General features: G+C 38.1%; 1 protein-coding gene across 1 annotated transcript in view; it reads right to left on the bottom strand.

The window, feature by feature from the left end:
* Positions 1-13,473: 13,473 nt before the first annotated feature.
* The window catches only part of TRPC6 (transient receptor potential cation channel subfamily C member 6), a 34,594-nt gene continuing 23,503 nt past the window's right edge, over positions 13,474-24,564 (bottom strand). Inside the window, exons 7-11 of the mRNA XM_065730023.1 lie at positions 23,889-24,084; positions 21,869-22,072; positions 17,197-17,280; positions 14,906-14,981; positions 13,474-14,071 (exon numbers count right to left, since the gene is read on the bottom strand). Of these exons, the coding sequence (XP_065586095.1) occupies positions 13,923-14,071; positions 14,906-14,981; positions 17,197-17,280; positions 21,869-22,072; positions 23,889-24,084 (709 nt within the window). The 3' untranslated portion in view covers positions 13,474-13,922. The remainder of the gene's footprint in view (positions 14,072-14,905; positions 14,982-17,196; positions 17,281-21,868; positions 22,073-23,888; positions 24,085-24,564) is intronic.

The raw sequence follows: 24,564 nt of genomic DNA on the forward strand, positions 1-24,564 counted from the left end.
GCTAACTCTTTTTTTTTTTTTTTTTTGAAAAGAGTTTGGAAACCTTTTCCATAAAAGCAACCTCTAGCAGTTCAGTCAATAATCGCATTTCTATCTTGTGCTGGAATAATACTGATTTTTGCCATAGGCACATGAGGCACATAGTTTCAGTGGTCACTGACAGAATTGCTTTGGGAACAACGGAGTGATGCCATTGATTTCATTGGGAGCTCAATGGGGAAGAATTTTTAAGACATTTTAAGAAGTTACATGGTTTGTGCTTCAGACTGGAAGAAATACTCCCCTCTAGTATTTGGACTGCAATATATCTAAGTTATTTTAGAATGTACTCAAGATGTAACATATTTAGTGCCCAAAATACAGAAGCTGTGTTTTTATGAAGTTAATGTCAGGTTGTTTTTGGACAAACATTTTATATCCTGTGGGGTTCAGTCACTTTTAATTTATCTACATCATGAGGAAAAAAAAATCTTTTGACAGAAGTATTATCTTCTAGCTTGGCCCTTGGTTTGTGATTTATAGTGATGGATTTATAAGGGAAAAAAAAAAAAGCTGGAATTCAGGCTTTTGAGTTTTAATCTGTATTAGCAATCTGTGACTGCGGATGAAGTCAGTGAAGCAGTGGCAGCTCAGGCTTACAAGTGCCAGAATCCTGTGAGCCAAATGTCTTGGTGACATTTCAGGTCTAAAAGAATATTTTTTTCTAACCCTTTACTCAGTGGAGACTGAACTCATAGTTCTTTTAGTTCATACTAAAAACGGAAAATGCATTCTTTTCTGGGTCTGGATTGACCAAGACATGAAAATTATGCTCATTGGGCACTGACAGCTACTGAGGCAAATCCTGTACTTTTAAACAGACTTATGTGCCTTAATATTGTAAGTGGTGTTGACATTAAATTAAATTAAAAGAAGGTGTTTGTATGTGCACTAGTGGAAGCACGTATGTTTATAGGAATTTATGTGTACTTTGTGCATTGTTTTAATATGGATATGGATGCATATAAACATAAATTATATTTTATAGATGTATATATGCAGAAAATACATGTAAGGTATATATATTTATTGAATGTGCAGTTTTCTAAATTTATAAACAAAGTGGGAATTGAGAAGACTAAGATAGGAGGTTTGAGAAAGAAGGTATTTTTTCCAATTTGGAATTCATTCCAGCGTAGTTATAAATTTTCTTATAAGAAAATTTCTCTCATTTCATGTACAGAAACAGTAGATGGTATTGGTCAGGAAGAGAAAAAAATGCTTTCTTCTCATATAAAAAAGAAGAAAAAAGAATAGTTTTCCATTTTAGTCTACTTTATCCATTTTCATACTAAAACCACATAGAACACTTCTGAAGTACTGCCATTCCAACCCCTCCCTTGTCATTTGGATGCTTTCTTTCTGAGGTCAGACTGCAGGAAGTTTGTACAGAAGTTCAGTAAATCACCATACAGCCAGTAATAATAAGTAAATAAGATAGTTTATTTCATAGAATCCTACAGCTATAGAATTATAGAATCAAAGAATGGTTTGGGTTGGAAGGGACCTCAAAACCATCTCTGTTCCAACCCTCTGCTGTGAGCTGGTTGCTCCTGGTCCATAGACCAGGTTGCCCATGGTCCCATGCAACCTGGCCTTGAGTACCTCCATAAGGTTTTAAACCATTCCCTCTTGTCATCTCAGTATCAAGCCATGTAAAAAGTTGATTTCTTTCATATTTATAACCTCTCTGGAGATAATAACTAATAATTGGAAGGCCTCCATAAGGTCTTCCACGAGCTTTCTCCAGGCTGAACAACCCAAACTGCCTTACTCCACAGGAGATCTGTTCCAACTCTGAAAAAATACTATAATTTTTCCCCATATACTGACCAGAACAATAACATATTTTGTATTCAGGCTTTGGAAATCTAAATCTAGGATGGCAGGTAGGATTCATTTCTTCTCCCTGGGTTTGCCAGGAGGAGCAGGCCAGGTGCAGGCTGCAGTGCTCAGCAAGCAGAGGTCGATCAGTTCATGACTCGCATGGGGCCTGGAGTGGGAAAGGACGGAAGGACACAAGCACTAAAGATGGTGGAGGCGGGCGGTCATGTTGTACCTTGGGTACAGGATGGAGCTTACTATTTTGTTTAAAAGTAGAAAGATATATTTTCTGTCCCCACAATGAAAGCCTTTCATGGCTCCTTATTTTGCTCACCACAAAACACTAGAACCAAATACCCACAAACCAGCTCTGTCTCTGGGTTAAAAGTTAAAAGGACACTATAGCCTTTGTCTTTATAGCTGGGGATGTGATATTTCTCTTCCCCGCTGAGCACCAGTGTTGTGCAGAACGTAGAACAGTGAGCCCTTCATTCAGCATTCAACCAGGAGAAGACTTCAAAGGCACCTGTGCAGATCTATCAGACATTACTGCTTAGCTGTCCTCCTGAAAAGTAAAACAAAAATTAGCAGTAAAAATAAAAACATTTCCCAATCACTAATTGAGAAATGTATTTGTTTCATTCTCCTGAATTAAAATCTTCAATCCTGTACAATTTCACAGCCTACATGTTTACAGCTACATACAAAACTCCGGAGAATTATAATACAATGGAAAACTTACAGTTTGACAAAAGGCCACCTACTAGGTCAAGAATTATCACTAAAACCATAAAAAATACCTGTTCTTTTCCAGACTGCAGTGTGTGGAGATTCTAGCATTGGCTTTAGAGAAAATGACTTATGAAAAAATGGGTTAAAGTACGATACAGCAATAAATCGTGGTGTTTTTTTTTTCCCCAAATAACTAGCATTTTCAGCCTAGCTTTTAAGAGGCATAGAAAACTTGCAGTCAATTTACTTGCATTACTACTCAGACTCTCAAGTCTTGAGAGCAAGGGAATGAAGAAAATAGATACAAGGCTGTATAACCTAATCACTCTTCTGCAAAATAAAACTCACTAACTGAAGTCATTCAGCCCTGGTGACCCTGTCAGGATGGCAATCTTGCCAGCCCCACAGGAGGAAATTAGACCAGAGATGGATGAACGTCAGTCAGAAGGACAGTGAATATTAAAATGAGATGTCATAATTATAACCAAGGCATTAAAGAGTCATTGAGCAGGTGTGGAGCTGGAGCAGTCCTGGCCCTGGACAGGGTGTGGGTACTAGGGCTTCTGGGTCCAGTTCTCCACTTAAACTCAACATTTTTCAAGCTGTTGCATACCCATAATGGGCATCTATGAAAGGGAATGCACCAGAAACCTCTGTTTCCATCTGTTTTGTGTGAGAAAAATATAGCAGGAGACATGTGCAGAGTAGCAACACTGACTAGCAGCTGGAACCAGGAGATATTTACTCTGATGAAGAAATACTAATGAAAACTGAGAGCACAGAGGCATTTCTTTGTGTTACGAAATCTGAATAAATCTCACAAAGCTCCAGGAACAAAGGAAAGAAGGAATCAAGACATATTTCTTATTTTGTAACCCATTAAAGCTGGTCCATAGCAATTAAAACATAAAAAGTCCAATTCATTTGACCTTCTGCTGTAAATCCAGAGCAGGTTCTCTGCTCACTTCTCATGGTTCCTGACACACAAGTGAGCTCTGTCAGTCCACTGCCTCCACCCAGCTCTTCCAAAATCCACACCAAACTCACACAAATATTTAGTGGGGAAAAATGGTGCAAGGTAGGAAATGAGACAATGATATTGGAAAAGAAGCAGAATGAGATGAAAATAGCTGAGGTAGGTTGAGCACAACACAATTCTTAATTGAATTATCCTTATGAATGGCAGCAGGTGTATCTTATGACTTTAGAGTTTCTTTGTTCAGGGATTTGAAGCATTTATACTGAATGTTATTTGAGGGATGACTTCCTTTATAGGGCTTCATTTTGATGATACTATAAAGAATTGATACATTTTATTTTTAAAGAACTGTTAGATTGTTTTCTAGGCAATGTTTAAATTCTGTTGCATCAGGGAGGAATCATATTCTGCTAGATAAAAAGGTTACATTCTGCAATCTCCAGCCTTCCCAAGTTTGCCTATATTGGTTTTTCTGCTTGGAGCTTTTGTTTGACTGCTTGTTCCTTGTTTATTTTCCTTGTCTGGTAAAACAAAATAAATACTAAAAAATTTCTGTGCTCAGGTGAGATGGAAGTGGTTAATTGTAGGTCTGGATGTCATGCATAATAACTGATATATTTCCCAAACTCAACAAGGGAAAATTGCAGTTTTGAGATCTCATAAGGCTTCTTTATGCCTCCAATTACTGGAGTTCAAACAAGAGGCTAAGTTAGGAATTAAGTCAAATGTGCAACTACAGCTGGGGAGATATTACAAATACTTGTCTTGGATAAGTATGAATAATACTTTCAATCACTGAGTCTTGTGAATGTGTATAAAGGTATCCATAATAGAATCAGAGAATCAGGAAGGATTTTAGTTTTGAAGGAAGCTCAGAAGATGGCCTGGTCAAAGCAGACCCAGCCCTGCAAAGATGGTTCAAGGCTTTGTTCAGTGGGTCTTTTAAAGTCTCCAATAAGACCTCTGTGAGCAGCCTGTGCCAGTGGGTGAGAACAGCCAGTGGGAGAACATCTCCTAGTATCTAATCTGAGCTTCTTGCAGCTCACTGTGTCCATTGCCCCTTGTTTTCAGTATGGGACTGAGATGCATAATAACAGTAGGATCACCGAGTCTGAAACGTTTTCCTCAAGCATTTTTTGTAGCTTTTGAGTGGTTTCAGTGATGTTAGAGACTTGCTTGAGCACCTACTTTATAGAAAACATTGCATTTGAATGTTCAAAGTACCACAAAAAAATAAAATAAGGAAGTATAGCATGTCTATATGAAGAATATGTAGAATTATAATATATATATATGTATGTGTGAGTATGAATGTAATGTGTGTGTCTTTATTTTATGTATAATGCATACGCAGGTGTGTGAGTGACAGAGCAAGGCTGCCTGCGAGCGCTGCTGGAGGCGCTGGGTAGGGCCAAAAGCAGGGCCGCACTGCCCCGGCGTGGTGGCTCGGCTCCTTGCACGCTTTCATTCACCGACATTCTCACTTTTGTGTTTTCAAAGCTTTGCTCCACTGACTCTGGTCCACATGAGGTTTTGTTTTCCTTTGTAACGGTGGTCTGCAGATAACAGGTTTGCTTCATCCCTGAGTGCTAGGAAGCGGCCCCAACAGCACCACGCTTTGCTTTAAGTTACTCACTGTAACAGCAGATGGGTACAAACAATGTGATGTGGAGTTTGTAGAATTATTGTTGGGAGTGGCATGTGTGCCTGTGGTTTCCCAGGGTTTGATCCATCAGTTGCTGCATGCCTGGGAGAAATACAGCGTGATAGGCACTTATCACCTAAAGTATTAGCACTGACACTGCTGCCCCAAAGTAGTTCTCATGCCTGGATAACCAATAAGGCCTTGTTATACCCGATTTGGAGGATTTTAGGTCAATTTATCAGCGTTGTGTGAGTCACATGCAGTCAGGCAAAGTTACTAGGAGCATTACAGCAGCAACCTCAAACATCAAATTCCTGCAGCAGATGCAAATATACTACAGCTAGAAACACTCTGAACTTTGAAGGTGTATGTGAGCTCTGCCTCTGTGCATGCCTTTTCCTTAACACCTTTATCCAAACAGTGTGGAAGAAAGCCAGGCTCCAGGTTGAATTAAGCTTGTGCTCCTGTCTGGCTGGCAGGTTGCATGCATGCTTCCAGGGAAACAGAGCTCACAAATGAACACAAAGACCCCAGGCCATCTGAGGATGACTGACTTGATTTAGACTGACGCCCACCCAGGTCAACCATTGCAATCACTTCTGCTGCAGCCTGGGAATGCAAGTAAAATATGAACAATGCTATAAAGTTTGCTTATTATAGGGATGCAGCCTGCCGAAGGGATTTAGCTGTGTTAGAGCTGTTTACACCCTCTCATAGTGCCAAGGTTAATTTATCCCTATTTTTCTCATGTCTGACTGTAATCTTTAATTCCTTTTACACTGTAAGCAAAAAGAAATAAGGATGAGGACATGCATTCTGCTTTTCAGAATTGAGTTTGCTCTGAGAAATATTTTTTTTTTAATTATCCTTTTTACGTGGAGATTTCTGGAAAGCTGATGCACTTAATGCACTTAGCCACAACCTTGACAAACGTACTGCAAAAGGATAAGCAGGTTATATTATAATTGTTACTGAGTCGATACATGTATTTCCTACATGGACTTGTTAATTCAGGCCTCTGGCCGTGGTGTAATGAGTTTATGTTGGCAGGGACATGGCACTGTTGTGGGAAATTTTTGTTTTCAAGCTCATTGTTACTGAGGAAAATAGTAGATGAAGGGACATAGAAATACTGTTAGGAAATAAAATTGTTAAAATACTTGCTTTATTGGAAAAAGAATGATATTCTATGTAATTATATATATAATTGTGACATTTATTGGGATATGCATAGCAGATTACAGGTTATAATGGGACTTACATAGAAAATGTTCAAGAGTCTAACAATAGACTGTAATTATCATAAATTGGAGCAAATGTGATATGCTCCTGGGTTACATCAAATCCTCTCTTTGAACCAGAAAGCAGTTGTACATATTTTGGATAGTACTAGGAAAAAGAAAATGCTGTTGTGTTGTTGTGACTCAGCTACATCAACAGGGAGCTGTCATTTCTGTGCCTGTCATCCACACAACTTACTGCCAAAAGAATTTACAATAGTTCATAAACCAAGACTTCAGAGATGCTAGAATCATCCTTGCTGGACTCCAAAAGCCTAGCCATAGTCCCACAGAGACTTTATCATCGCTTGGCCCTGATTTTAATTGCTCCTCTCATTCTATCTTACCCTCCAAGCTGCCTGTATTGAGAAATACCTGAGATTTCATTTGAAGACTAGCTACTCAAGGTGGTTTTCACCTTTATTATGACTGCATTTACTTTGGACAAACAGCTGTAGGTAGGTATGGCACACAACAGCATATGTATGGGTAATCATCAATTCTGCCACAATGCTTAATTTATGCAGTCAGGGTACACAGGAAGGCAAAATAACTCTTTGTATCAAGCCATTGCCAGTGGGATGGATGAATTTTGAGTCTGTATAGTCTGGAGTAGCAGCTCTGCTACACTGTGCCCTGAAGAATTCAAACATCATTTACCTGCCAGAAAACCTGGGCTGTCTTAGCTACAGCCATTAAATAAGATGGATCTTTACTACCATCTGTGTTCTTCTGGCACACATCCTGTGATCTACAGATATGCAGAGGGATTTACCGAACTGCAGTTCTGTGTTGCTCATGGGAAAACCTTGATATGATGAACTATTGGCTAGTAGATGCTGACTATGTTATGCCAACAATGTGGAATGTATAGACATTGAAAATGTTGACTTACATTTGTTTCTATTGGAGCTGAATTTCTGTCTGAACAAAATATGTAAGTCAATAACCATAACTGAACATGCTTAACAATATATTATTCAAAAGATGTACTAGCATAATAGAAGGGGTACGTACGGCAAGAAAAGTTTTTCAGAGACACATGTACATGTTGACCATGCATTGACCAAGACTGCCTTCAGTTTTCAAGTCTTTTGTTTAATAAGGGAAAGGAAAGTCTGGGAATATTTGCTCTAGAGATACTTTCAGAGACTGACTGCAGCCTGCTGGTTTGGGTATTGTTCTCTGTGTAAAAGGAAACTCATATGTGAATTCCAAGTGAGCATGACAATAAGAGCAATTGCCAAAAATAATTCTCAGTCTCCGGGGGCATATGTAGCTGTGCTCACTCCTATTGAGCTGCTGAGGAAACTCACAAGGACCATGACATGCCATAATACTAGGAGATATTGCTGGGATAGGATGGTGAGGATCCTTCACTGGGACCATCAACACAAACTCTACCTTCTCCTCATTCTCCCTCACATTAAGTTTTAGGTATTGACTAGAAAACTTACATGTATAAATAAATAGCCTAATATAGATGTGCCAAGTCTTAATATAGTGCACTGTTTGGAGATGTGAAATCTCCTGCACAGAAAATCTCTCAGCATACTTTCATGTGCAACAGCCAATGGTTCTTGTCAAAGTCACTTCCTTGTAGACCTCATCAGCCACCCACTAAGGTGCTCCCATTTTCTAAAGACTCTGTGCTGTAAATAGATTGGGCCAGTGCCGAGCCCCTGCCCTAAAGCAAGACTTACCTCAGAAGCATCACTCAGGCTACAGAAGTCTGTGCCAAGTCCATGAAGAAGAAGGTGTCGAAGGCCATACTCACCACACAGCTGTTCACTACTGAAGGTTTGTGACAGTGGATAGGACTTACCTGAGTGGTATGAAAAGCTGTTTTGAAGGTGTGTTTCGATGGCATATTTTAGGCATCGAAAATTGTGCCCTGGAATTAGGAGGAACCTACAAGGTTGCTGAGTCGTCTGCATTGTGAATTTCTAGAATGGAATAGAAAAAATCCCCAGACATATGGAACATCCATGGTGGTTACAGACACACTTCAGCTGTTAAATAACCATTGGCTCTGTAGGAGTGATTTCTTTATTTCTTCTTACAGATATGCTGATAAATCTTTCTTGGTGCAGCTGGGCTTGGCTTTATGACTCTTGTTGGTGCTATGGGCTCCTGTAGGATCAGAGAAGTCTCTGCTGAAGGGATGTGGCTGCATCATGAATCAGTTTCCTCAACTAAAGCACAGAGCAATGTGTAAGATCCACCTCAGAGGGAAGAAGCTCACAGCACTGTTAAATGATGCTGATGAGTTTGGGCAGATCATTTCTGGAACAAGTATTTTCAATAGAAAAATAAAACATCCACCTCAGTGGAGGTCATATTGTGCTTTGTTCAGCACAGCCATCCACGGTCCTCTTGAATCTTTTACTGTGACCTGGTTTGATAACAATCTGAATATGTGCTTATCTTCATACCATACAGGCTCACCCATGACGCGTGGCATTTTAAACAATTTACTGTGTTCATTATTTTTCTCTACTCAAAAGCAGGTTTGCTTTGAGCCACCTGCAGGGTCCCAGCTTACCATGAGAAGATGGGGAACGACTCATGAGGCCACAGATGGGACAGGCACCATCTGTGCTTTAACGGGCACTGTTAGAATTGCAGCTGCTGCTGCCCAAGAGAGGCCTACGCACAAGTGTTTTGGACTGCTCGTCAATTTAATTGAGCCCTTTTTGATGAACTGCACAAACTTACCAGAATACACTCCTTGTTGTTTATAAAGCATGATGAAATGCCAGCATGATGTCAAAGTGTTTATACATAGAAATGTATAAAATTATTACTGCTCATATTGATAATGATGTATCTCCTGAGAGGTATTTGCAGACAATGCAATCTGATCTTCTTCGATTACTTTTATTGGAGATCCATTGATTAAATGAGCGAGGAATGAATGTCAAGGAGTAGAATCATGGAATTTTGAAAAGGTTAAAGCAAAATCAGGTGCTTCTCAAAGAGCTGCCTTGACATAAAAAGCACTGAAGGACCTCTGAAGTGATCACTGAAGTGATCACTTATAACCATCTCAGTGATGTCACGTTAAGGATGGTGACAAAAACAGAAAGAGGATCAAGAGTTTGTTTGCAACAATGAAAGAAATGAAATAATTACAATATTTTGAGCTACTCACAGTCACATACGCAAGGGAAGAGCACTGGATGCTATGGGATTCCCTAATCTCCCAAGAGTGTGAAATTTAAAGTCATTCCTCAGCCTCCCCTAACTTCTCTTTTTAAATGAGAAAAAGAAGTACATTTTCATTTTACCAAAGGGAATCTTTCTGATTTATGAGTTCTATCTTCCACAGACCAAATTAAAATTTAAGAGGAACAAAAATGCATAGAACTAAGCAATATTATTCACACCAGGATTTTTCTAAAGTATTTTAAAAAGCATTAAATATTTACATGAAAAATTAGTAGTTTTCATCCAAAGGAAGATTTCTACAGTTCTGTGAATGAGTACAGTTGCACATTATGTTGTCCATAATGTATTAATTGGAATGTTCAGCTACAGATTTCAGGCTTGAGGAAAATCTATGGCAGACAAATGCAAGATTTCATTGGTTTAAGCTGCATTTTGGGACACTGCAGCTGTGAGTACATGCTCTTAGTAAATTATATGATACAGCTGCTGCAGCCAAAGCATTGCCAAACTGTATATTTTAAACTTTTCTTTAAAGAGATAATATTGAAAGTAGATGCTTACCATAATGAAATAAAGTATAGGATATTAACTTCTCTTTATTGTAAAGTTCCTGGTCATCACCGAGAGTTTAGTTGACAAGCGCACACTAAGTTGCAGTTTTTGGAATGTCTTGGGTAGATTCAGTTAATGGGTATTTTCATTTATGCCTACCCACAGTTACATTATTGAAGAAGGAAAAAAATGTAATATTGCCTCAGAGAAAGGAAGAACCATACTAATACATTATCCCTGGAGGCTGGATTCTTCTGCTAGTAGGTTAGATCCTGCCCCTCTCAATGGGGGCGAAATTTTAAGGTATGTTAGAGGGAAAAAATATTAAGAGCCCATACTTTTTTCACAGTAAGTCTGTTTTGGATGTGAAAGCTGCTGTTGCAAGAGCTGTGAATTGATGAGTTAAAAAAAAAATTAATGTGATTTAAAGGAACGCTTAAGTGGGTAGCAAGACTACTTTGTTATTAAAAAAAAAAAAACCTACTTCAATGTCCTTTGTTCACCCAAAAAAGTCTGGAAATACCTCCTCAGCAAAGTTGTGTCAATCTTTTGTCATTAGAAACCAGAAGTAGAACCATGTAGGATGAAAACTGTCTGTTACTTAATACAGGGTCCTTCACAAAAGTCCAGCGTTAGTCACAATTAGCCAGAGAAGGCTAATTTCACATTAATCAATTAGGACAAGGCTTTTCAACCTTCCAGGAAACTTTCTTTGTTGTAGTAGTAGTAGCAATGCTAGTAAGTTGAAGCAATTTGCATGAGGCAACGAAGGATCAATATGATCATACAATGCAACACAAAGGTATTTTGAGTCTGGTACGTTTAATTTTTTATCAGAATTAGATATTTGGTATTGTGCTCATTTTAAATACTACAATGTTTGTCACACTACATTTGGCATTAAACCTCCGCAAATATATTTAACAAATTGTTCCATGAGTAATAGCTACATATAAAATATATTCATTGAATTAAAAAAATCCGTATTTTTTTTTCATGAAATACAATATATACATTATGATCCTATAGTTTTAAGGTAAGTTAAAATTTGGGCTTAAACAAATTCACAGTGTCCATTTTGTCTCTGTAATAAAAATCTTCATTTTAAAAGTGCCAGGATCTTAAATTACGTTTACACATTTCCTTAAGTGCCACATCCATACATTGGATTTATAGAGACTGAAGGTTTTACCATCATCCAGCACTGGGCTGCAAATCCAAATTGTACATTAAATGACAAAAACTTAGTGTTAGTGAAAGCAAATTGTGACTGTAATTGGAAGCCAAAATTTCTGGTCAACAGATTTTCCAGAGAACTTCTTAAATGTGGAAAATCTTGGTGCAGTGGGTTTTCTAATGTGGTCATTAATTGGAGCTATAGAAAGCGCTCACTACTTCAGAAAACCAGGCCACAGATGTTCATGTGGGAACTCATAATCAGCAGCCAATCCTGACTCAAGGAGATGGACAGAAGCATTCTAGGAGCCAAAAGACAGTGAAGATAGATAGCTTCATGCTGACTTCCAGCCACAGACCACCCCTACTGCCTTCTTTTCCATGAAGTTGCTGACACAGAAACCAGAGCATCTCTGCCAGCACAGCCATCTCAGAGTCTGCAGCACTCCCTGTGGACAACTGCAGCAGATATGGCATGTTATGAGGTAATACTTTCTAATTATCAAAGGCAAGTTATTAAACTGACTATCCTGTAGCTCATAGTTCTCCAGTCACACACAGTGTTTGTAACATAGCCTGTTCTCGTACCTTTGAAAATCTCATTTCCTTTCTCGTCCCTCAGAAAAACAGAACTTAAATTTTTTCTAAACCCTGAGTTCATCGTATCTGAGTCTCACATGCTCCAATAGTGGCTAACCTCATGGGATGAGCATAAGGCTGAGAGGTTCCCCAAACTCATAGTTAATACAGTCTGGGAAGACCAACTTGCACAACTCTGACCAACTCCAGGCAGGACAGAAACCTTCAGTTCCATGTAACTCTGCAGGGTTGCAAAACCACTCCTCATTCAGTCTTTTTTTTTTTTTTCCCTGAAAATACACAGTGATTTGACCAACATTTTTAAAAAAGGCCTATCAGTAAATTCAGTTGGAAACTAATTTTTATACCTCCAGTCTAAAAGAGAGACATGGGAAGATTCTGATACATTCCACAATAAATAAGTTTCACACAGCTGATTTAAAAGCAATTACTGTCGAGCCGTTCCTAGCCTTGTTTCCTAAGCATACAAGGTTTTTATAGGTGCATTATGCATCGTGAAGTCTGTGTTAAAATGTTTCCCAGCCCTTTTGCTATCTTTAAACAAGCTTAAAGAGGAACATAATATAGCATTATGACAATTCCAGACCTGGTAATTGTTGGAGGAGAGAAATCCTACTTTCTGTGCTAATTGAGGAAAAAATGAGATGGCATTTAGCCCATATCCACTTGGAAAAACAGAAAACAGCCAACTATTCTGCATGCAGGTATTTGCTGGCAAGTTGCACAACTGACAACCAGACTCAGCTTATGCTACCTCTCCTGCAGCCAAACAGAGACATTGGAATATTGCAGTGGGCAAGGTGGAAGCATTGGAGGATACTGATGATGACATGAAGAAGACTTTTCATTGATGAAGTCCTGGGAAACACAGCACAGAAGATTCCCCAGGAAAAAAAAAAAAGGACAAGGGATGTAACCAAATGTGAGATTTCATGCTTTTGAACAACAGATTTTCTTTTGCTGTGGATACATTTGAACAAAATGCAATGATTTAAACAAGTTTAACTGAGGAAGCATGGTCCGTGGAGCATAATGTTCCCAGAATTCAGAGGGTTTGCACCTTATATTTAGTTATTTCCCTACTTAAATAAATCTTATTCACATTTCCTTCCAGTTTGTGTGTTTTACTTCAAGACATAAAAGCAGAACTGGGGAACTCTGGAACAGACTAGAAAGAACTTCAAAGGATTAACTGTTTTGGATTAAAGGAATTTCCTTCAAGCCTCAGCAACAGTTCTTCAATAAGCTTGGTGATAAATATTTCCTTCTTAATGCACCAACTCCCATTGGAACCTAGGCATCTTCCAGGACAGCTCAGCAGTGACAGAGGTAAGTAGGGAAGGCCTCTGAGTATTCTGCTACCTACCTCTGTCAATGAGGTGCTCAAACAAATTATTTTAATATCCTGCACAATTTTAGGAAAGGCAATTAGCTTTTACTTCCCCCCACACATTTTTATTTTTTTTTTTTTTTTGCTAGTTGGGAATGCTTGAAAAATGAAATCGATATTGATAAAAATATGTAAAAGACTAGAATATTCCTCTTCTGCTCTAAAAACAAATAAAACAAATGTATGAATGCCTATTAAATGAAATTTGGAAAAACAACCAGTTAATGTAGGAAAACTTTGGATTTATGTTTTTAATCTTTCATGATTGGGCATATTAGATTCCACTCACGTTCTAAAAGAGGTAAATACAAAAATGATGGAAAACTATCCCTTCAACAGGTAATGAATAAATAAATATCAAGTGGTATTTCATCTATACCATAGACACAGAGGATTTGCCACTGTGATACTTTCAATTAAGAATTGGAATGATGTAGTTTCTGAATCCGCAGTAGAAATGTGAGCTAGACTTGAGAAAAACAGAAATATGGCTTTGAGTGGATTAACGTTCTGTTGCATTTCTTAAATGTTTGGTTATCTCTTGCTTTCTTCTTTAGAGTTGATTGAAAGTTTTTCCCCAAGTTTCCTTATAAGTTCTGCCAGATCTTCTGAATTTTGAGATTTTTCCTCAAGGAGTTCATACCGAAGACTTGAAATGTCCTGTTTAATCTCCTTCAGTTCACCTGTAACAAACATTAGAAGGTCATACTATTAAGAAAAGAAGGATAGAGTGACATATCCAAATATATCTCTGTCCTCATGGGTTTTCTTCCTTGAACCAAAAGTGTGTGGGTGTTCTGCTGCCCACTGATGAATGCTGGATCGTGGACAGGAAACAAAGAAGCCATTCAAGAAATAAACAAATCTGAAGGCGAAAGCATGAGACTTCATATCAGTTTGCAAAACCTTAATGATCCCCCACATGGAAGTTGATGACCTACTCTACTTTAAGAGAAATCTATCAGATTGTGTGCCTAAGTTGTCCTAGTCAGCCACAAAGCCTCTTACTGTACAGAAGAGATGTCCTCTGCTTTTACTTCTGCATTAAGTGCCGGACAGCATCAGAGGTGTGCAAATAAAGGTGAACATTTCTGCTAAGTACATGCACCAGCTGTTTTTAGCTAACAGACCACAGCAAGAAAAACAGATGAAGTATGTGTATCCCCATGCATATATACCCCTATTAAGAACACATATCTACAGAAGGGAGTGCCCCAAACCAGCCACTGCATTAAATGCAGCCTCCATGCAGGAAATACATGGTCTGAACTAGACATGGCATCACTCTTCATGAGAAAGTGCCAGATTGGTGATATTTCCTGATGGGAGAAAAGAAATAGAAAGCCACATCTCTTCCTTAACTTCAACTTAATGTTAATGTTTCATTTTGCATTTGTAAATGTGTCAAGAGGATTAAATATTTTGCAAATGTTTTTTCATGTGGTGTCTGTAACCACTTTAATTAGTTTGTTTTGATACACTGATTAGAGGTAAATGTTATTCATCAACATACTCACCTTCATTGACTTCATCACTTTCCTTATCTATCTGAGCTTTCAGTACGTATCTTTTAATCAGACGCTTCATTATTTTCTGCAGAGAAGAAAGTAAGAAAATAAGTTTACTTTCTTGCTTATTGCTAAGAAATTTCAAAATTTATGCTATTAAAAAATATGCTGTTTTCTTCTCACATTCAGACTTCTCAGTGTAGACTTGTCAGATTAGAAGTAGGGATGTAAAAATCTCTAGTATCATCTACAGTAGAATTTTAGATATTCTATACAAGCATCCACAGGAAAGTTAGAAAACTAATTATTACCTTCCTGTTTTTATTCATGAAGCTCAAACTAAACTACTATTAAGTCTATAATAATGATTAATACAGTTTTGATCTCCACATAGTTGAAAACATCTGGCCTTCACTGCTACCAGATGACAGTGACTGAATAACCAGGCTAATTGCTAAGATCTTTTGCAATGTCTATTTTAATCTATTTTTAGTATTATAACTAGTAAGCTTTCTTTTTAAATATGAATGTTGGAGAAAATGGGACACACAAAGGAGTTATTTAAGCACCTCAGCCATGACTCATTTAACCAAACATAAATATTTTATAATGTAAATATACATATCTGTGGCAGTCACCTTTAGTCCTTTTATGGAGAGTAAAAGCAAATGTGAGAGCAAAGCTCAACTCAGACATCTAAAACTGCAAATGAACTATGCAATGTGAATGGCCCTCTCCACTAATAATACGGGTGACCTATATCAGCAAATTTAGATGTAAATTTTACTTTTCTAGGATGCACAAACTTTGTCCCTTTTTTTCCTGCTAGTTCAAATTACTTAAATAATAAGCTATCTAATTACTTCTGCAAATGAGTCTTGGTTTTACTATTTTCATGTAGTTTAAACCATGGCAACACAATATTTTCTGATTTTCACTTAAGGATAGAAAGTCTACATAGGATTTTGTGTTTTGTTTTTTCTGCACAGGAATGGATTGGAACAGAGATGGCTGAGAAGTGAATCATCCTAGTTTAGTGGCCACAGACCATCATTACAGTCATGCTAGCAAGTTCAGATGTGTTACTGCTTTTTCTAATAATCCGAGAATTTTTCAAATCTGAAATCACACATCCTCATGTTTAGAGGATAAATTTATACTCTTACTATCTGTCATTGCATCATGATGATACCTGTATGGGAACTGTTGAATCATGGCCTGAACCACTGACTGATCACCTGAGGTGAGCACTGATTCAGCCGCAGGAGCACAGGTGAAGGCAATTCACCTGTATGACTGGAAGGGGTGGAGTCTGGCTCCACCTCTCCCAGACCCCATTTAAGGGCTGACCACCACTGAGGTAGGGTCTCTTGTTGGTGATCCCTCCTCTGTGGAGTTCTGGTCAAGTCTTGACCATCAGTGACAGGTGAACCTTTCCTTATTTATTGGTTATCTTTATAACATCTGGATAAGCCATACAAAAATATACCATCCACCTTCATTATTTTGTGTGGTATTCTTCTAAGGTATTCACCCTATAGTACTGGTCATAAAAAAAGTGAGAGTTTTTGGAGAAGCCTTGTATAGATGTTGCACAGTAATAACAGTGGTGCAGAGCAAAGAAAGCAACTTGGTTTTGTCTTACGGTTAGAAAAGGTATTAACATTTTACTCCACGCTATTTTCAATACGCTTTTGTTGATGAGCCAACTTGGTTTTGCCATATGATTATCAAGGGTGTCAGTACTTTATTCTACACTACTTCTAATACCCTTTATTTGAAGAAACAAACTTGGTTTCTTTGCTCTGCACCACTCTTGTATTAATCAGCATCTATACAAGTCTATTCCAAAAACTCATTTTCTCACAATTAGTATCACTGTGATGCAGTGATGGATAGTAAGATTACCAGCAGACAAAATAAAACAAAGAGAGTAATGAAAACGTAAAAGCTGAAAGATATTTCCTGTGCTTGAAGTATTAGAATACAGAAACATGACACAATAAGCTAAGCTGCTTCAGCAATCAGACCAGGAATCTCTTGCATTTCCTTTTGGTGTTCTAAGTTGCACTGTGCAGTTGAGGGATTTGAAGACTCAACCTGTGTCTAGAACTGAAAATATTTTCAAACATGTAAAAATATTGCACTATAAGTTGTGTTTATTTCTGATATGTACAAAGTCTATGGATTTGTTCTTGGTTCGTATTGTTTAGCAGAAATTCAGACTGTCCTTATGCTGTCAGTCTGAGCTGCTAGTTACACAGCTTCTTGACCTTGTGTAATAATAAAATGCTTTTTACCTGATATTGTCTTGGAGGATTGTTTAAACTGTTCAAGTGGATTTCATCAGAACTTCTTATACTTGATTGCTTCCTTTGATCAAGCTGAAATGGAAACATTACTCATTTTTTATTATAAATAATAATCTCCTTATAAAATAGTAAGTTAAATTACCTTGCACAGATGTTGTATGATAGAACGTTAACTGTTGAACCCAGTTCTGTGAGTATGAAATTACCATGAAAGTCCATCACAGGGCTTGAAACAAGCCCTTTCAGATTGTGCTGTAGGGTTAGGGAGGAACTCAGAAGTTTTCTTTGAATTATGTGTATTTTAAATAAGCAAAAGTAATTGTACGATATATATAATGAATAATATTTACATCTAACATGCTAAGTTCAGTTCAGATGGAAACTGAATTAAAGATGTATAACATGCTATCGTTGCTTTTTCTCATTTGAATAAAATAACCTTAAATGCTTTGAATATATAGTGGGAAGCATAAGTTTCTCTAGAATGTTTTAACTGTATGATGTGATTTTTAACAAAAATACTGGCTAGTGTGTGCACATAACTGTATAATCACTTTTTTATGGTTTGAAAACTAATGGTTATTCTTCTGGGCCTCACCTTTATTATTAGATTAAAAGAGAAATAACACCTTCCTGCTTCTTCAGCTCCTGGTTTCCTAATGAACAATTTCTGGAAATAACAGAATAAAAGGAAGAGTTTGCTTTCCTTGTAAAAAACACATTTGTATGCTGCTGATTCACCACTTGGTGGCAGAAACTGCCCAGATTTCCTTATAATTTCATTTTTCCACTGAATTTTTTAAGTATTGTGCCTATAGCTCTTTCCTCTCCTAAAAGCTTCTACTACTGTAATGAACTCAGCTTGTCACATTCATAAGTGAACCAGTATACATGTTTTTAAGGAGATATCAATAAAAATTTGCTCAAGAGTAACTGAAGAGTGAAGCAAAGGTAATTTAAATACACCAGTGATACAAACTCTATTAATAACTCTCCTCCAGGAGTGCTGTGTGAAAGAAGAAATGTAGCATGCATGCCATTGCTCTTAGGAAAAAAAACATTCTTGTTTAAACTTGCTTCTCATTTCAGCTCTCCCTAGTACTGCTTCAAATTCAATGCAGTGGTGAAATCAACTTTCATCAAGCAGCCTGATGAAAAGTTCTGAAAATGTGGAGTCACTGAAACCTTGAGCAAATGCTGAAGGAATGACATAGAACTATGTCAGGGGAGGGTCTGGCTGAGGATTGGGAAAAAGATTCTTTGCCAGAAAGTGGTCAAGCATGGGGCAGCTTCCCCAGGGCAGTGTACGTGGCCTCAGGGGCCATGGAGCTCAAGGGGCACTTGGACAACGCTCTCAGATGCAGGGTCTGATCTCAGGATGGTGCTCTGTGAAGTCCAAAGAGTTGGACTCAGTGATCTTTGTGGGTCCCAAATCAAACTCAGAATATTCCATAAGAGCTGTGAAATGCTAGAAAGTTTACGTGTAGCACACGTGACATCTGAAATTAAAAACATGCTGCCCTTGGTGGCAGTGTTTGTAACATCTGCATTTGCTTTTATAAGCCATTATGAACTTAACCAGAGGCAGGGGCTTGCCAGGGGTGTACTGCAGCTCCATGCTTTCCTTCTATGATTGTAATGAATTTCTTTTCACTTCTACTCTTCAGCTGTTATGAAAAAAGTGCTTGTCAGATTGGCTAAAAACTGACAGAGACATGTAATTTCTTTATTGGCGCCCATTCTGCCAAAGTATAGCCATCATCTCAAAAACTACTGACCCTGAACTGTGCTCAGACTGCTGCCTATTTTAACAGTGGTCCTTCCATTTAAAAAGTATCATAAAGGACATATTTGATTCTGCCAAAATAACAAACTCTTAATTTATTTTTTTACAAGTGTATGTTGCTATATGCTCAACTTTCTACATACTAAGTTTCATTGGTTGCTTACAATGCTTTTCTTCCACAATGTGTTATAATAGTGTCAGTCTTTAGACTTCTAGTACCACCTAAAACCCTACATTCTCCTAATGCAGTTAATTTATTCCAAACCACTGCAAGAAAAAGAGACTGACTATAAACTCTTTAAACAAGCAATGGATCAACTCAAGTGCTTTTTACTACACTTGTATGAAACAAATATTGGAATGCTTAAGAGTAAAAGCAAACTGCTTTCTTGGTGGACAGGCTTAGACACAGGCTGCAAAGGGGATTCAAAACACTGCCCAAGTGTGAGGGTGGCATTAGGAAAGCCAAAGCTCACCTCAAGATGACATTAGCAAGGGCAAGAAGAAAAGCTTCTGCTGCTGAGATAGCACGGAAAGGCTGAACAGTGGATCTGAGGCTCAGTGGAGCACTGTGGTTAGGGACAGTGAATGTAAGCAGGGCTGAGGGACTTGGTACATTCCTTCCTTCAGGCTTCAGAATTATTCTACCGGGGCACCATGCTTACTGGAGGGCTGATGGGTTTAATGAAGGGTTTAAACAACTGGCTGAGAATCAGAGTTGAGTCAGGGGTAAGTTGAGAGAGCTTGGCCTAGGCAAGTTTATTGGATCTAATGGGCTGCAGCTGTGGGTGCTGACAGCAGATGGTAGCGAAGATAGCAAGATAATGGAGACTGGGAACAGTCTACAAAGAAAGAGAGAAGTCAAACTCATCTTCAAAAGAACCCAAGATGATAATGTTGGGAACTACATCAATATCACTTTGGTAACTGGGAAAGTAATGGATTGAGTCCTCTTGGAGAACATTTCTGGACACATGGTTGAGCGTATGGTTACTGGGAAGAGTAAGTGTGGATTTAAAAAGGGTAAAATTTGCCTGACACTCCAAATGGCCCTCTGTGAAAAAATGACTGGAATTGCAGATGGAGAAAGAGCTGAAGATGTAATCTATCTTTATTTTAGCAAGTGTGTTTCAGGCTTGAGCAGTGGGCCCAGGTGAATCTCATGAAGTTCAACAACTCCAAGTCTTGCATCTGGCTCATGGCCACCCCCACTGTCACTACAAGCTGGGGGACAAAAAGGACTTGGGGTAGCAGTGGAAAGCAAGGTGGACATGAGCCAGCAGTTTGTCCTCACAGCCCTGAGTGAAAACCGTACCCTAGGCTGCATCAAAAGAAACGTGGCCAGCAGGGTGAGGGAGATGATCCTGCCCCTCTGCTCTGTGCTGGTGAGGTCTCATCTGGAGTCCTGTGTTCAGAAGTGGAGTCCTCAGTACAGGAGAGATGTAGATCTGTTGGAACACATCCAGAGGAGAGGCACAAAAATGACTGAAGGGATGGAACACATCTCCTACAAGGACAGGCCAAGAGAGCTGGGGCTGTTCAGCCTGGAGAAGAAAAGGGTCCAGGGAGACCTGAGAGCAGCCTTTCAGTATCTGAGAGGGGCTATGAGAAGGAAAGGGACAAACTCTTCAGCAGGGTGTGTTGGGAAATGGGGGAAGGGGAAATGGTTTCAAACTAAATGAAGGGAGATTTAGATTGGATACAAGGAAGAAGTTTTTTACAGTAAACATGGTGAGGCACTAGAGCAGGGAGGTTTTGGACACATTTGGAAACACTTAAGGTCAGGCTGGGTTCTGAGCAACCTGATCAAGGTGTACGCACCCCTATTCATTGCAGGCGAGCTGAACTAGATGACCTTGAAATGTCCCTTCCAACTCAAAAGATTCTTTGATTCTATGATTTTAACACTGTATCCCAGAATATTCTTTCACACACATTAGGATGTTATGGGCAAAATTCTGGCTGAATAGTTTTACTTAGAGGGTAGTAAGGACTCGTGTGGGACTTACACTTTTTAACACAGAATCTGTGAACCTATACATCACTTTGTTGATAGTACTGATGTTGCAGGACATTGGACTTGAGCTTTATAAACTTAATGAGTGCCCGTTTTCCAAGCCTACCCAGGTCCTTACAGTTGGTACCCCTTCCTTATAGCACCTCAACTGCACCACTCAGCTTGGTGTTACCTGCAAACTTGCTGAGCATGCACTTTATCTCACTATCTATGTCACAGATAAAGATATCATATGCTACTGGGACCAGTATGGACTCTTGAAGTACAACACTCATTATTGGTTTCCAGTATATTTACCAATGGCTGGATGTCAGAGGAAGTGTTGGATTGCAACTGTGAGGCTTAGCTGAAAACCATGGAGATGGTGGGGGCTAAATCACCTTCCTCATCAGAACAAGCTAAAGAAGTTGAGCTTGTTCATCCTGAAACAAGAGAGGTTCATCCTGGATAGAAGACTGCCCAGGCAGGTAGTGCTCTCTCTGTCCTTGGATGTTTTCAAGACTAGACTAGATGAAGTCCTAAGCAGCCTGGTCTGACCTCAGAAGTGAGGAGGCAGTTGGACAAGACACCTTTGAGGTCCCTTTCAGCCTTAAATATTTTCTGAATCTGCGACAGAGAGCAGGAAGAACTGTACATTTACAATGTTATTATGGAACTTAATTGATTATAGAAGTAGAAAAATATTTGTATTAAAAACCAAAGTAAGAATTTCAGCTTGTTCCCAGTGACTGATTTCAGTCTGAACAAAGCAGATCAGGAAATCTATCAGAAAAAAAAAAGATCAACACTGACAATGAAAACTTAAAATTGATTTTATCTTTTGAAAAAAGTAGTTGCTACATGTACTATAAAATTACCTTGTTCATCTCTGCATCTTCCTGGAAGTTTTTCTTTTGGCATATAAATGGTTTAGTGATCCATTTTTTGAGTCTGAGTAAGAGATACAGCAAAGATTTTGGACTTGGCACTAAGTTGAAGGGTACTGGAAGAGTCCTCCCTTCTTCAAAGTAAGAAAACCAAAGTTTAGCCCTTGCAAATTTCCATTCTACATCAGCATCATCCTGAAAAACAAAAATATTACTATTATTAATAGCATCTCTAGAATTGATGATGCTCTAGATAATGTTAGGTGTGTTTTCAATGTAATTGGCTCAATTTAACTTCGAACAGATCAAGAGCTTGTTTATAATATGTGAAAATCAGATTTGAATGAACTGAACTGTTATTAATACATTTAAAATAATGCAATTTCAGAAGAACTAAGTAGATTTGATTTAGATGTTGGTTAATCCAGAATGAGTGCTAATTCTGCATTACAGCATCACAAAGACTTTGTGCATGCTTTTTGTGACAAGTATGTGAAAGAGTAACAAGAATTAAAAATTAAAAACTGACAGTACAAATGCCTAAAGAAAACGTGGCAACATTCAACTTCATCCTCCTGGGCTTGACTGAGTAGTCACTTGCTTGGGAATCTGTTGCACTCAGTAAATGAAAAGGAACAATCGTAGGTTAACAAAAATATAAAATGCTCAATGAGCAAATGAGCTCTGATCTCTTATTTTACTGCTCTTCTTTATTATTTTCTTTGTGAAGAAGACGTAGTATCAAAACTTTAACTAAGAAGTTTAGTACTTTAAACATGAGCTTATACAAGATTAGTGGATTCTTTTTGAATTCCTTCCACTTGCTTAAAAATGTGATTAAATCAGGTATGCTATCATCACCACGATTTATATTTAACATTTATAATGGTCAAAACACTTATTTTACTCCTTTGTGTAAATCACAGAATTGTAGGAGTTGGAAGTGAGCCTCTGTAGATCACCTAATCCAACCCTCCTGCTACAGAAGGTCATAGAGGAAAATGTCCAGACAGGTTTTGCATATCTCCAGAGAGCCATGAGGGCACGCTGCCAGCTCATGGTGAGCCTCTTGTCCATCAGAATACCCAGGTCCTTCTCAGCAGAGCTCAAGAGAAAAGTTCAAGAGAAGCCCATTCTGCAGAAAGAAATGAGGTCAAGCCCAAGGACATGACTATATGACTATTGCTGTATCTGGTTATAGAAGCTGTTTGTATTCATTTACAGTACTTACATATAACAGTCTGGGGTTTATTGCTCTGTTTGTTCTGTTTCTTAGACAGAAAAATCTGAACCTCCCTGGAGAATGTGTGCTGTTCTTCCTTAGACTGTGACCTCAAGCCAGAGCCCAGCTCCTGGGACCAGATCGCTGTCTAACAACCTGAGCATGCTGCTCTGTAGCAAAGCATCACCTGGAAAAGACTGGGATGGGCTAGCTTCTGTAGACCTGCTTCCTTTTATTCAAAATAATGACAATTATTTAGATCTTCGTAGTGCATGGCACGCAAAAGTTCATGCTGACTGTCGGTAACTCTGCTGTTTACTTTGTCAGATAAGTTTTGTTCACTGCAGAGGACTAAAGAAATGGTTGTTTAAAGTAAAAAAGGAAACAGCACATTTTAGGCTAACAAGATCAAGGCATAGGAATGAAAACATCCTTGTAGCAAGAAGGACACTGTTCACAGCTCAAATAGTAACTACAAACAAGGTGCAGAGAAGATTTACTAAGTCACACAATACAGTATATCCTTTTTAGGATTGTAAGACAGTTCAGTAGCAGTTCCTTTGTCCTGTCTAGTTCTTACTTCTTCGAGCACACACAGCTGAGAAATTTCCAGATAACTTATAATAAAAACAAATGGTGAAAATAATATTTTTGAGTGATGCATTCCAAAATCTCATTTGTTATTTTTCTTATATAACATGACAACTAGATAGTATTTCCAGGAGATGTAGACAATCAGATTTTGAACTAAATTTCATGGTGATATTTCATCACAAATAGAATTTTTACCTCAATTTCCTGGAATGAGCTGTTGATCATTGCAATAAGCATGTTCAGTAAGACTATGACCATGGTAACATTATAGACTCCATATAGAACGTAGCCAATATTTTCAATGAACTTGTGTTTATAATTGATAACAACTGATTTAACTTCTGAAAGTCCAAATATAGCCCAGAACAATGTCTTGAAACTTTCTTCAACACTAAAAGAAAAAATTGAACACATGAACATTACAGGTGTAATTATCACTAAGAATTGTAGAGTCTTACTGTACACATTGCCAGCAACTGTTTTTTATAGAGTACAAAAATTTCTATTAACATAATGTACAACTCTACCACAGTAATATTATGGAGAACAAGATGAGTATCTAATTTCATATGTATATGCTGTTCTATTAAGTAATATAATTCCTAATATTTGAGAATGACAATAAAAAAGTTTGATTCAGTTCAGGAATTATATGTATAGCCTCAAAAAAAATATTGTAGTGATTCACTTTAAACAACTTTACGTGCTACGTATGTGCCTGTAATGTTAATGTAAATAACAAAAATTAATAACCTTTACATGCTTCATTATAATTGCATGTATATTTTGTAATAGTCATAATTGGTATTATTATACCATTAATATGAACTGTACTTTGAAACTGTGAAGTCGGATTGTCTGACTGTAAAGC

Source organism: Cyrtonyx montezumae, unplaced genomic scaffold (genome assembly GCF_038088225.1).
Source record: "Cyrtonyx montezumae isolate F1298 unplaced genomic scaffold, pur_monq_1.0 scaffold_12, whole genome shotgun sequence".
NCBI classification, from domain to species: domain Eukaryota; kingdom Metazoa; phylum Chordata; class Aves; order Galliformes; family Odontophoridae; genus Cyrtonyx; species Cyrtonyx montezumae.